This window comes from Boleophthalmus pectinirostris, unplaced genomic scaffold, assembly GCF_026225935.1.
Source record: "Boleophthalmus pectinirostris isolate CB_2022bp ecotype Guang Dong unplaced genomic scaffold, ASM2622593v1 HiC_scaffold_10, whole genome shotgun sequence".
NCBI lineage: Eukaryota > Metazoa > Chordata > Actinopteri > Gobiiformes > Gobiidae > Boleophthalmus > Boleophthalmus pectinirostris.
The window spans coordinates 23,167,030-23,180,631 of record NW_026570971.1 but is presented as its reverse complement, the minus strand read 5'-3'; the positions used below and the strand labels follow the sequence as shown (position 1 = coordinate 23,180,631).

Here is a 13,602-nt window from a genome sequence, read left to right as displayed (position 1 = left end):
TGGCTCTTTACAATCTTGAATTTCTCTTTTGAATGTTGACCTTTTTTCAAATCTTAAAGTAATGCAAAGGTTCTAATTTTAAGTTAGTTAAAAGCCAAAATGGTCAATCATTTTTTTGTGATTATGACAGCTAATATTTATAAGAATGTTAAAAAGTATTTTACTAGTACTGTTAAAAGTAATTCTTTATTATTTTATCTCTGTTAGTTGACATGGAGGATGATGATGGGACTTGTCTACTTGATGTTTTGTGGTGAGTATCATTTTTAATACAGATCTTTTGGGATTATTAAATACACACAACCTTTTTATCAAATCTATTAATGAACCACCTCCCCAAAGTCTCTTATCCCCATATATATTTACTTCGATCTTAAATAATAGTTAATATTTCTCTTTACACTCAGTGACCCTCAAGCCCTGAACGACTTCCTTCATGGGACCAATGAGGTAAGTGCTGGAGTAAAAAAATCAATAGTGTAAATAGTAAATCTGAGCTGGGAATCTCTTTTGGCCCGTAGTGTGTGGAGGCAGTCTGTCAGAATGATTTACAGAGGAGGGCAGAGTGGCCAGAATTTGTAAGAAAACTGTTTTGGTAAATTTACTATGTGTAGAGTAAGTAAGTATTGTAACTGCATGGCTTGTTTTTGTAGATAGTCATTTCACAGTGGTTGTTGTGTCCTTGGGCAATACACTTCACAAACCTTGCCTGTATATGTATGTATGTGGTACATTCTGTTGGCGTAGATTGGCAGCCACATCTCTTATCAGACAGGCCTAAGGCAGCTCGTTACCATAGCAACTTGCCACCACTAAACGTGTGGAGTGAATTAATAATGCAATGTAAATCATCTTTGAGTGTCCAAAAAGCTATATAAATCCTGCCCAATTCATTCATATTTTTTTCAACAAAATTGATACATTTTAGGCAAAGGTGTATTAATGTTCAAAGTCAGTCAAGTAAATGAAACTCGCCCACCTCTGGAGATTTGTAATGCAATACTGGATAATTTCTCACCACAAATCCTTTCCTAAAATTGCTGCTTTGGTCCCAGCAGCTGCCGACTGAAGACCTGCTCATTAACTCCTCCTCTGGGGAGGCGTCCCTCTTCACAGATGCCCCGGTGAGTGTCTAGATCCACTGCCAACAGCGCCACAACAACCAGCAGCATGCCCCCCACGAGAGGGGCTCTGCCCCCCTCCAGCGCCCCAAATGCATCCTGCTAACTTCTGCTAATCACACTTCAACTGCACGCAGAGCTGAGACGGGCCTCTCCATGATTAAATAAGACATCCTAATGTTTTTACACTGGAGCCTCTGCAGCATCATGCATGTTATTTCATTGCACTCATCCACTTAAAAAGCATACATGTGATGTAACACTATCACCCCAATGTAGAATGAGTACTTACAATCAACATAACAAGGTTTTTGTGTATTCAAGTTTGAACTATTATTATCCTTAAATGTTTCTTTGTATGCTATAAATATGAAATTTTCAGTCCCACTCTATGTTTGTGTGCCTAATTTTCATCTGGTGCCGGTCCTGTTCTCCACAGAGCCCAGGGTCTCTGCTCGGAGATGGGGTGGGCTCTCCAGACTCGCCCACGCCCGGCTGTGTGGACCTGTCGTTTTTGGAGGAGGCGCTCCTGTCCTCTCCAGAGGCAGCAGAAGACCCTCCGCTGGGGCCCATGGGGACCCCCGCAGAGCTGGAACCCAAAAAGGCCCCTGTGGAGGAGGCAGAGGAGGCGCAGGTGGCCTGTGATATTCTCCAGCAGAGTCTGCAGGAGGCAGATATCACTGAGCAGACCATGGCTCTGGAGGCAGGCCTGGTGCAGAGTGGAGACAGTCTATCACTCTACTCACCCGCCCCTCTGCTGTCCCCCGTCCCTTTTGTGTCTAAATCTGTGAGCTTACCTGTGGCCCCCGTCCTGCCCAGAGACACCCAGGCAGCAGTGGACCCTCCCCAGCCCTCTCTGTTGGCCGTGGGGCCTGGATGTCCTTCACTCAAACCAACTGCGCCCCCTCAGCTCATGGGCCTTCTGCCTGGAAATGTATTTCCCGCTGCTTCTCCCGAAATCTCCCTGAGTCCAGCCAACGGCTCCAGTATGATCATCCACAAAGCCCTGCCCACTGCCCCACCCCGGCCCATTATCGCCCAGACTCTGAGAGCAGCTGCAGCACCCCCTTCTGGCATAGTTTTACAGCGCACTCCGCTGGCCATCCAGCCCAAACTGCCCATCACCATCCAGCCGAGATTAGTTCAGATCAGCCCAAAGCCTTCAGCACAGAAGCCAGCACCTGGTCTGACCTTTGTTTCTGGCACAGCCTCCCCAAACATTCTTCTGTCCCAACCAGCTGCCCAAAAGCCTGCCCCAGTCCCACAGTCTGCCCCACAACTTCCCAAACCAGTCAGTCTGCAGCTTGTCAACCAAGCGGGCTCCTTCGTGCTGCAGCCTCACGGCCTCTTCCATGGACAGAACCAGTTGCTTCTTCCAGGACAGTCTCCTGTCACGCTCCCACAACACGCCCCGGCCCAGCGCCAGCTTCTGACCCCCCAGGGCCCCACGCTGCACACTGTGGCCCCCTCAGCGGGGCAGCTTGTGGACAGCTCACAGATTCTCACTGTTCCTCAAAGGCAGCTGAACTTCAGTCCTGTGTTCACCACCCCCACAGGGCAGCTCGCTTTACGCCAGGCCACAGTGCTGTCTGGACCTCTGCAGCTGCAGTCTGCGCCCCCTACTGTCTTCCAGATGCCAGCGCAGCTCGCAGGGACATACACGGCTGGGGCCCAGGGGCCACGGGCCACTCTTGTACACAGCCCTGCCATTGGAAATCACATTACCCTGATCAACAGCACAGGGGTGCTACCCCCAGACCTCACCTCCATCTCTATAGTGAATGGCCCATCAGTGGTTCAGGGGCTGCCCTTTGCTGCCCAAACCCAGGTCCCCCAAGTGTCCCAGGTCCCCCAGGTGCCCCAGGTCCCTCAGGCCACAGTGACAGAGGCTCAGCTGGGCCTGCAGCAGGCCTCTGTGGTCCTGCTACCGGAGCGGACTGCCCCAGAGGAGAGGGCTCAGGACGAGGCCTTTCACCTGACACAGGTGAGTGCCCACTGTTGAAGCTTAAAGAAGCAAACAACTGGACTTTATAATGAAAATTCTCTCGTGTTTCTCTTGTAGTCCTATGGACCAGTGCTGCAGCAGGTGTCAGTGCAGCCTACAGGACTGCAGTCCTCCACTCCCCCCGTGGTGACTGTCCTCCAGACCCCTCCTGAGCCTCCTCTGCCCACTGACCCGGCAGTGGATCTGCCCAAACTCCTGATGGCTCCAGCAGAAATAAGTCAAGTGGTGGAGGAGGTGACCCAGCTGAGCCAGAACCAAGCCTTTATGCAACAACTGCAACAGGTAAGTGCCAACTACACCATGTATCAGAGGCCACTTTATTAAACTGTATTACTGTATTGAATATTATTTCATAATATTTCTCACTGTGTTTATTGTTTCTCTGTAAAATCACCGACAGCACGCACTTACTTCCCCTCTGTCGTCGGAGCTTCTGGTTGGCGCACTGCCAGTGGTGCCTCTGGAGGCTCTGTCCTCTCCCCAGGACGGGCACAAAGACACAGACCAGTGTGTGGACTCCCCTTTGCCCTCAGACCTGGATGACTCCTCTCTACTCTGCTCCTCTCCCTCCCCCACAGACCCTCCTCCACAGACTTTTACCCCTCCAGTACAGGACCCTGACACTACAGCGCCCCCTACCCAAAATGAGACACCTGTCCAGTACCAGCTACAGGCACAAAACGCCTTATTCACCCAAGATCAAATACAATCCGCTGTGTCAGAATCTACAAACTGTATATCACCTCCCAAAATCCAAGTCCAGACTTCTCTCCTGTCCTCACGGTCTCATGTTCAAGTTCAAGTGTCTGTGCCCCAAGCGCAGCCTATAGTTCTGGTCCCTGAAGTGCAGATTGCTGCGCGGACCCCCTCCCCTGCGCCTGCCCCGCCCCCTCTCTCTGTGCCTCAGCCTGGTCCCACAGCTGCCATGAGGGCCCCTTCAGGAGAGCAGCCACACACACATCTGAGTGAGTCCCTATAGTACAATAGATCTAGTACAACAGACTGTAGTGTCAGTGATGCAGGGGTTATGTGAGGCAACACTGAGCTGTGGTCTATAGGGAGACTCGAGACAGACATCACAAGGTACAACATAAGTCATTATTCTTCCATTTAAAAGTGCACTATGTAACCTTTTTTTTGCCTGCCAACTACTTGTCTTGAAGATGTTATGGTTTTGTCAGAAATGCTCTATAGTAGTGGCAGTGACCTATAGTATCTATCTCCATAGAAACAAGCAGGTAACAGCGCCACTCCAAGTTACACATCAGATCTATGGAGAGCCAAATTCACTCACAGTAAGAATGCATGTTTATCAAGGCCCTTCAAGCAATAAAAATTCAAGTACTGGAATACATACAAGATAGATACATTTAAAACCATACTGTGGAACATTTCTGGCACAGCAATGGCATCTCCTTGGAGACAAGCATGTTTCTACCTCTCCACTGGAAAAGTTACATGTGCACTTTTAAATGCATGGACAAGACTAGTATATTATGTGCATAAAAAATGTGAAACATTTATTTATTTATTTTATGATGATTTGAGACTTGTCAGGACCTCTGAACCAGCCTGCCCACATATGGAAACACAATTTGTAGACTCAATTAACATGGCAGGGTGTTTATGTCATATTTAAACATTTATTTACCACTCAAATGTAATTGGGCTGTACAGGATTGTAACTGCATTTTTCAGTCTATCATTCTCTAAGCACCAGCCTCCACACCCACAAACTAGTTATCATTTCCTCCCATTTGGCACGCACAATGACACTTGAATAAATCTGTACTAGTTCAATTATTCCACCTAAATTACCTTTAATTGTAATTATGTCATCCATTCCTCTGGTGATCACATCTGTCACTCAGCTCATTACAGCCATCACTGATTAAATCTTTATGATGACATATGAGACGGTAATCTACATCTGTACCACTGTGCGTTTCAGAGCCGACTGCTGCCTTGGTCCTGGAGAGTAAAGCCTTCAGTGTCCCCTCTCCTGCAGCTCCCAGTGTCCCAGGGCACAGATCCTCCCCCCACACAGAGCTTGCCAATAACCAGGCGGGGCAACCCAACCAGCAGCAAGATACTAAGGTAACACAGGGTAGCTGTAACTGTACTATACTGGCTTGGTTAAGTGATCATTTAGATTTTTAAGGCCACAATTTAATCATAACCTCTAAAATATATATATAATATAATATAATATATATATATATATATAGAGAGAGAAAGAGACAATTTAGAAGCCATGTTTCAGTTCAATCTAGACAATTTGTTTGGTCTGATTTTGATTTTGGTTTAGCCTCGGTAGATTTTTTTCTTTTGTTTTTGTCTTGATTTTGACTTTAAAAAATCTCACAAGTTCTCAAAAATTTCAAATATCACATTATTGTAATACTAAATATTCTTCTCATATATCAGTTGTTCGTGAAATCTCTCGGTCATCCAGGGAGAATCCATAGCAAAAGGAGAAATTCAATTCTGTCAACTGGACAAAAGTTTTTTGATTGAAATCGTTTCACAGCTCATCAAAACAGCTTCTTCAGTTTTTCAGAACTGAAGAAGCAGAATTGAATTTTTTCTTTCGCTCATATAATCAGTGATTTTGTGCATCTCTAGTACTTACCATACAAAGCTTTATATCCTATTGTGTTTTATCTGAGTAATTTGGGGGCCAACGAGGGATTAGCATTTCATGTTTTGAGTGCTCTTAGATACATTTGTTTGTATATCATCCTCTCATCATGTCCTGTTGTGTTTTCTTACTGTAGTTGGCCATTGTTGTGGAGCAGCTCACACCAGCACAACGCCGGCACAGGTACTCACTATTATCCAAATGATACAAGTACCATTTTTACACCAGGATTACAGACATGCCAGGAGCTATAGCTAAATACCTTGTGTGCCAAACTCTCATTAGTATGTCCCCTCCAGGATTAAACTGTTAAGGTTTTTATTAAGCTCTGAGTAGAAAGGTAATGTACTTTATTTACCAAAACTTATCTGGATTAAGTACAGCTATCCCAGACAAGTAGGCTTGAAATCTGCCCTTAAGGTCTTTTGCAATCTCTAAGATAAAGTTGTTAGGAACTGTCTTAGCACACACCTAATGTTTACAGTAAAACAAGTGTGAGTTTTGTTTATCCAAAGAGTTTACACGACACAAAATAACACAAAATAAAGAAATAGGCCCCTGGCGAACTAGAAGTCAGATTTGGTATTTTGTGGTCAAATCTGTTGTGACAGGAGCACAGTGTACTTTCTTATCTTTGTTATGATACTTTAACATTAATAAGCCATGTATACTACTCAATTTATATTTTAAATGTACTCTATGTCACTTTTCACTAGAAGTGTTCTTTCTCAAAGATACCCTGAAAAATATGCCTTCATACAGTGAACAAGGACACCTCTTCACAGATCTGACCTGTAACTTGGTGTCCTGGTGGCACTACCTACTAGTGTCCATGGGGTTAGCTAAATTAAATTTCATACTGTGTCCATCTCCACATCTCCATGGAGACAAACAGGTGGCGTACTCTACGGTAGAAAAGTTACAAAGTGCAGCTTAAATAACCCTAAATAGTCTCACTGATACTATTGCCTGTGGTTCTTGCAGACCGAAAATGTAAAGTGAATGAATTAACACTAAATTACTTATAATGTATTGTTTTGTTTGTCAGGTTCCAGCAACAGCTCTGTTCAGATCATACAGCTGTTCAGAGACCCAGCAGCCGCTCGGCCTTCTCCTCTCTACAGGATGCAGTGAAGGGTTTGCTGCCCTACCACACCTGTGCCGGACCCCTGCCCACCCAGGACCACTTCAGTATGGGTCTGTGTCTACTGTAATGCAACAATGAAAACAATATTAATGTTATTTTTTTATTAAATATGCGTTTGATCCCACAGTGGACCAGGAGTTTGACACTGTGTCTGGATTCCTGCTGAAGCGGACCAAGGACATGGTCAACAAATACAGGCAGCTACTGCTCAGAGAAGCCCTGGTATGTAAAACAATGTACATGGGAATAGTCAGCTTTTAACACCAGCAATAATTAAAGGTGCACTTTTCTTTTGGAGGTTTCAAAGTTACAGATGTTTATTGGCTGTGAAAAATACCTTGGAAAAAAGAACTGTTCCTTGGCCTGGTGGCTTCACCTGCTTGTCTCCATAGCGATAGATTAGTTTAATGCCACGAGCTGTGACATACCCATAAAAACAAGCAGGTGATGGACCCTCAACACAAAAGTTACATAGTGCTCCTCTAATACAATAAAAACAATAAAAACAACAGAGTAAAAAACAAAAAATAAATAAAACCTTAAAATAGACTGGAATAAGAATAAATAAATCAATGAAATCAATAAAACTAAACAAAGTATGACTCATGTATTTGCTGTCTCCACAGCAGGACAGTCCGTCAGCGGAGATGGTGATGCTGGAGAGACTCTTCCTTCAGGCTGAGCGCTTCACTTTGGCAGAAGACAGACGGAGAACACGCCGAGAGACAGGTCAGGAGCCCCAAAACCAGGGAACAATTTTTCCCACTCAGCTATTTAGGTTTTCAGGTTCTTATTGTTGTTATATTATGTCTCTAATGCTTATGGTCTATGGAAAAAAAAATGCATGTTTTCTTTTTTTATATTTTTCATGGAGCAGGCTGTCAAAAAATGTGTTAATCTTTGATGTCTGCTCAAGGTCACATGCATTGCCCTATGAAGCTAACATTTTAACCACTGCAAAATCAAAGCTTGAACAGAGCAGAATAAGGAGCACGTAACCGATGAGGAATACAATACACATAAACAGTCTAAAATAATACAATGAAGCCTGGGGGATTCATTGTATTCACCATAACATGCAAAAAAGTAAGTTTAGCCTATGGGCCTGTGGGAATATCAATATCCACAATGTATCATCCTATCATATTTGACTTTATGTAAAGTTATTGAAAGTAGACACAAAGGTATGTTTTTGAGGAGGCAATGGCAGTCTAACATGGCTTAAAGCTCACAAGGATCCATTTTGTGTAATATAGAACATTTACACTGTAAATTCCTGAGTCTTGTGTCTCTGCCAATATTTCAGAGTGTGAAAATATAACAATGCATTTGTCTCTTTTGTGTTCAGAGTCTGTGATGACAGCTTTACCCTCATCATCGTCTTCCCCAGATGAAGCTTCTCCCTCAGGCCCATCCCAGGCCCCTCCCTCTCCCCCCTCTCCTCCCTCTCCCCCCTCTCCCCCTCCTCCACACTCCTCCTCCAGCGACAGCCCCCCCTCGCCCCCCTCATGGACCAGACTTTCGGACCGCCCCCCTGGACTTCGGACATACCGCTCTAGCTCCCGCGGTGGTCTCCGTCTCACCATCAAACATGAATCTGGATCTAGGAAAGTGGTCCACAACTCAGCCTGTGACCCTGGGCTGAAAAGGAACCACGCGGGGCAACTGACCAATGGGAGCGGGCGTCACTGTCCAACCCCCAACAAAGCACTGCAACCCATATCCAATGGGAACCTGTCTACAGAGGAAGTCCCACCTCCCGATTTCAAAATTAAAACCTCTATAAAAGACAACAGAGAAGTAAGAGCTCCCAAATTAAAATGTTATCACTTGGATACATCACCGGACCATCCCACACCTATACAAGAGGATAACATGCTTAGTGAACACCTTCAGAGCGCTATAGATAGCATTTTGGAGCTACAGAGGCTCCAAGGCCCCTCTACGGCCCAAAGTAGGGCTTCCTCCGCCCCCTCATTGGACCAGGCAGTGGCCAGCATTTTGGAGGGGCATCTCTGAATGGGACAGACTGGCAGACCACTTTAAAAGAAGAAGGTATGAAATTCAAAAGGCACTATAGAGATGCAGACAACAGCACTATCCTTAGCCACATAGTTGTTAGATACTTCTTTTGATGTACGTTTGTGGACATAAAAGTCTATTTGAATAGGAAATCTATTGTTTCAGTGGTAGTAAAGTCATCCGGAGGTTTTCCAACACAGCGTCATCAGCAAATAGTATATAAGTAATAGTGCGGACCACATGGAGTAGAGATTATTCAATAGTTTTTATAAGATTTCTTTCCAAATGTGAATCTTCATTTTTTGCATAGTGCCAAGCTTCCAGGGTATTTATTTTGATAATCTGTGCCAATTTTTTGATGGAGTGAGTGTGAATGTGTGTGAAGAAAAGATGAAGAGTGCTTATTTGAAATATCGCATCCTGTTTTGGGAGCTCACTACCAGAGGCTCCCTCTGCGCTGCCTTCATGTGGTGCTCAAATGTATTTTATCAGATGGGTTAATTTGTTTTTCTCTCTGATAATATCCTTTAATCTCACAAACTTTAGTTATTTATAGCACTACTTAAATAGTAATTCAGTTCAAGTCCAATAGTACAAGAAGAGGAGATAGAATGGTTGGGGAGGCTGGTGGTTTTGCTGCTCACTCAAGCTAATGCTGAGGAGAGCAAAGGGACAGTGGAGTAGAAACAATATATGAAAGAGGGGAGACACAGTGTATTTAAATGATGGTTTGAGAAATTACTGGTGGAGTTAAATTGATACTTTGCAGCTGATGTCGTCAACATTCCCTGGGGGTTTGATGCTAACTGTAGGCTCTGCTCTGTCTTCAGCTATGGCAGACTTTAATTTGAGGTTTATTTTAACACAATCTGACCATAAAGAGCTAATTTAGCTGAAACTACAGCAGACGAGATGACTTCTGTTATTTAAATCAATTTTAAAGTATACATTGTGTCACCATGGTAACTCCTAAATATTTACCATATTTTTCAGACTATAAGTCACTTATATCGCACCAGCCGCAAAATGCGTAATGAAGATGAAAAAAACATATATATGTCGCACTTTTGGGGGGAAATTTATTTTTTAAAAATCAGAAACCAGGAACCATTTCATCTTGAAAGACAAGTTATAGTAATAACAATAGAACAGAGAACAACAGACTGTTAACATCACATATGAACAGTTCTTCAGATAACTATAACATAAACAATAGAACAAGTTTACCAAACTCTCGATCTCACTCCAAATCACTAAATCCATTGAATTCTTCATCCTCAGTGTCACTTCTGAGCAACTCCACAACCTCTGGAGGTAAATGGAGCACCGCTTCCTCTTCAGCATCCCTGTCGTCAGATATTTGCATAGTTTCGTCATCATTTTAATAGATCTATGCGTCAGACTCGGCATCAGTTAGAATTATTCCAGCTTTTCTGAATCCCCACAGGATGGTTTCGGGTGTCACTGAAGTCACTTAAATTTTTAATTTTCAGTGGTATAGAAGTCTGGCATGATACAGACAGGACATCAGCTCTTTCTGCAGGAGACATGTGCAGTAGAGTGACAATGGTACAAAAGTAGGAGCAGCAGATACTGACACACAAACCTAGAGCACGCTCTCGTGGTTGTCAGTGTGAAAATTTTAATATATAAGTCACACTGGAGTTCAAGTCGCAGAAACACCCTAATTGTAAAAAAAAAAAAAACTTATAGTCTGAAAATATGGTAACCATTAGAGATACTGTACATGTAGAACACCCCCAGCATGATCTTACTGCAAAGTATTAATACACCGGGCAAGCAGATGATTGAACTACATATGGCATACAATATTAATTAAATTATTAAAGCAAGAGAAATTTGAGTTAGTGCCACTTAACATCTCAAATAGACCGATTTATTCCTCCAAAGTGAGGGGATCGGTTACTGTAGAAACTCTTCCAGTAAAAAGCCCCAGGGTGATTTGAAGCAGTTAGATCACTATTTGATTAGAATCCAATATCTTGTGTTGGCAACAACTGAATAATTCAATTTGTATTATTATAAGTAACATCAAGATTGCAATCACTTGTACACATTATTTAAAGGTACATTGTGCAACTTTTCAGGTGATGGGTTTGTCAAATGCTTGTCTCAACGGAGATGTTATTGCTTTGTCTGAAATGTTTCACAATATGGCATCAAACCTTTCTATCTTCATGGAGACTAAACCAGACCAAGTTACAGGTCATATCTGTGAAGAGGCAACCCCGCTCACAGTCACAATGCCTGAGCAATAAAGTCGACTGTAATTAAATCAATGTAAGGCAGAGCTGTCATACTGTGGAACATTCTAAGCAAAGCAATGACTTATACATAGAAATAAGAAGGTGATGGACCCCCATCCGAAAAGTTACACAGTGGACCTATAAGTACTGCAAATATGCCCAGTTTCTGAGCACCACATGAATACTGCCTTAGTCTTTCCTTAGGTTTAACGAATGATACTCCAAAGAAAATGTGACTTACTTCATCCTGAATACACCAGCAAATATCCATGTCGCGTCTCTTCCCCAAAACGTGTTAAACCAGACCGGGGGCACAAAGGAATAATAATAACAAAGTAAATGTCTTTTTAGATGTTTTTTATCACTACATTCAAGCCTGTGAACTATTCTGTTTTATGTGTAAGCAATAATGAGACAGTGAGACGGAGAGATGTTGGGTAGCTTGGTATATCGCTCGGTATATCCACACGAAGCACTTGTTGAAGAAAGCCTAAATGTAGTTGTTTTGACGGACTTGGTGTCATGAGCCTGAAAGAGCCCAAGAAATGTGTTACCAAACTTTATTATGCTATAACATTATACTATTTTCTGATCTATGTTATAATGTTTCCTCATCACAAACATACCCAGAGTTGTGTTTTGTTTCATTTGCACAAGTTTAACACACAAATTCTGCATATTTTAGGTTCTTCTCTCAATAAAACATTGTTCCACCTTGTGATGTCATGTGGTAATACAGCTCCACTGTGTTTTTAAACTCCATTCATGTTCACTAAAATAATTTGCTTGATTTCAGCCCTTGAATTGACAGTCTCTACTGAACAAAAGGTAAAAGGCAGCTGTTATCTTGAAATCTACCGCTTCATGACATCACAAGGTGGAACAGAGCATTTTGGAGCTTTGGAGTTGTGTGAACATGTGTGAATGAAACAAAACACAACTCTGGGTATGTTTTTGATGAGGTAACAACATTCTAACATGGCTGAAAGCACTATGTAACTTTTCTGGTGGAGGGTTTGCCACCTACTTTTATCCATGGAGATGTTATTGCCTCACTTGGAATATTCCTTAGTACGACATTAACTTTTTTTATTACATGATTGCTGAAAACATACTATATACAAGCATAGTTAGTGAGACGATGTAATCCTTAATTTGTCCAGGAGTGATTCAGTGTAGAGAAGGTGATCATGTGGACTCTTGTTTTTCCTCCCATCCAGAAGCCAGTTTCAAGTGATGGTGCTGGATTCAGACCAAATAATACCAATTGAAAATGGTCCAGTCCAGATGACCACTGATGAATCCTTCTCTACAAGCAATGTTAGTGGGTACGGGGTGACCTCTCCCCAGACATGATCTGTAACTAGGCCTTGATATCTCCTACTGCCCACATAGATATTGTACATATGTTTAATGCCATACTGTGGAACATTCAAAGCAATGAAATCACATCTTAGAGAAATAAGCAGGTATCAGACCCAGACATAATATTTCCCTCTGCTCGGTATAGAGTAGGGTTGTTGCATTGGTCCAAGCCTAAAAATTTGGATAGAAATAGGTTTTCAATATTTTCCATTATTTGAATGAAGGCAACAATTAGCCGCTTTCGCCTTCTTAAAATTCACCAAACATTCTCTTTGTTCTGGCTTTAAATCCTCAATCTCAGGAGTCTCGGAAATCCATCTTGACCGGTTTGTTTAATGTTGTGCTGTACCACATAAGGGACACCAACAGGTGCTTGAGTTCATGGCTTCACAGCTCTTCGCTGATTGGCCAGTGCGCGGTCTACAACTTCCGGGATTCTTGCAAACCATCTAGTGTATTCTGATTCCTGACCTAGTCGCTGGAAAGAAATGTAATTGAGCGGAGGCACTAGGTGGTGCCAGCCTGGCACACAATTAGATCTTATTATGATTGTGTAGCATAGCAGTATTTTCAAATATATCTCATACTTTAAAGTAATTTATGATAAAATGTGACTTAATAGTAGAGAAAGTAGTCAACTATATAGGTCTGATTTTCCAAGAGCAAGTTTAGGCCTGGACCATCCATAGCAACCATGATTATCATTATATAATGTACAGACTTAAATTATAATGAAAATCACATTTGGGGCTCTTTTAGTGACTTTACCAATGTCCTGCACCAAAACATATGATTTCTTTTATTTTATTTTCATGTGTGACTCAAAATATTAAGCCTCTTCAGCATCAAAGAGCCTTGACCAAAAAATGAATTCAGTTTAGTCCTGTTTAGTTCAATGGTCGTTCTGTCAGTTACCACACTAACAGTGATTTCTAATTCATTTTCAAATCATGTGACAATCTTTTAGTTGGTGTAAAGTTCATATCGTTTGAACCATATCTCCCATTAACTGTGTGAAAAGCTTATAACCTTTA

General features: G+C 42.5%; 1 protein-coding gene across 1 annotated transcript; it reads left to right on the top strand.

Moving 5' to 3' along the window:
- Positions 1-207: 207 nt before the first annotated feature.
- si:ch211-168d23.3 (BRD4-interacting chromatin-remodeling complex-associated protein) lies at positions 208-8,933 on the top strand. Its single transcript, XM_055155243.1, has 13 exons — positions 208-253; positions 408-450; positions 1,059-1,124; positions 1,561-3,105; positions 3,184-3,408; positions 3,527-4,091; positions 5,078-5,223; positions 5,904-5,950; positions 6,816-6,964; positions 7,042-7,136; positions 7,541-7,643; positions 8,263-8,323; positions 8,402-8,933. The coding sequence occupies exons 1-13, from the start codon at positions 213-215 to the stop codon at positions 8,931-8,933; spliced, it is 3,618 nt and encodes a 1,205-aa protein (XP_055011218.1). The 5' UTR covers positions 208-212.
- Positions 8,934-13,602: the final 4,669 nt, after the last annotated feature.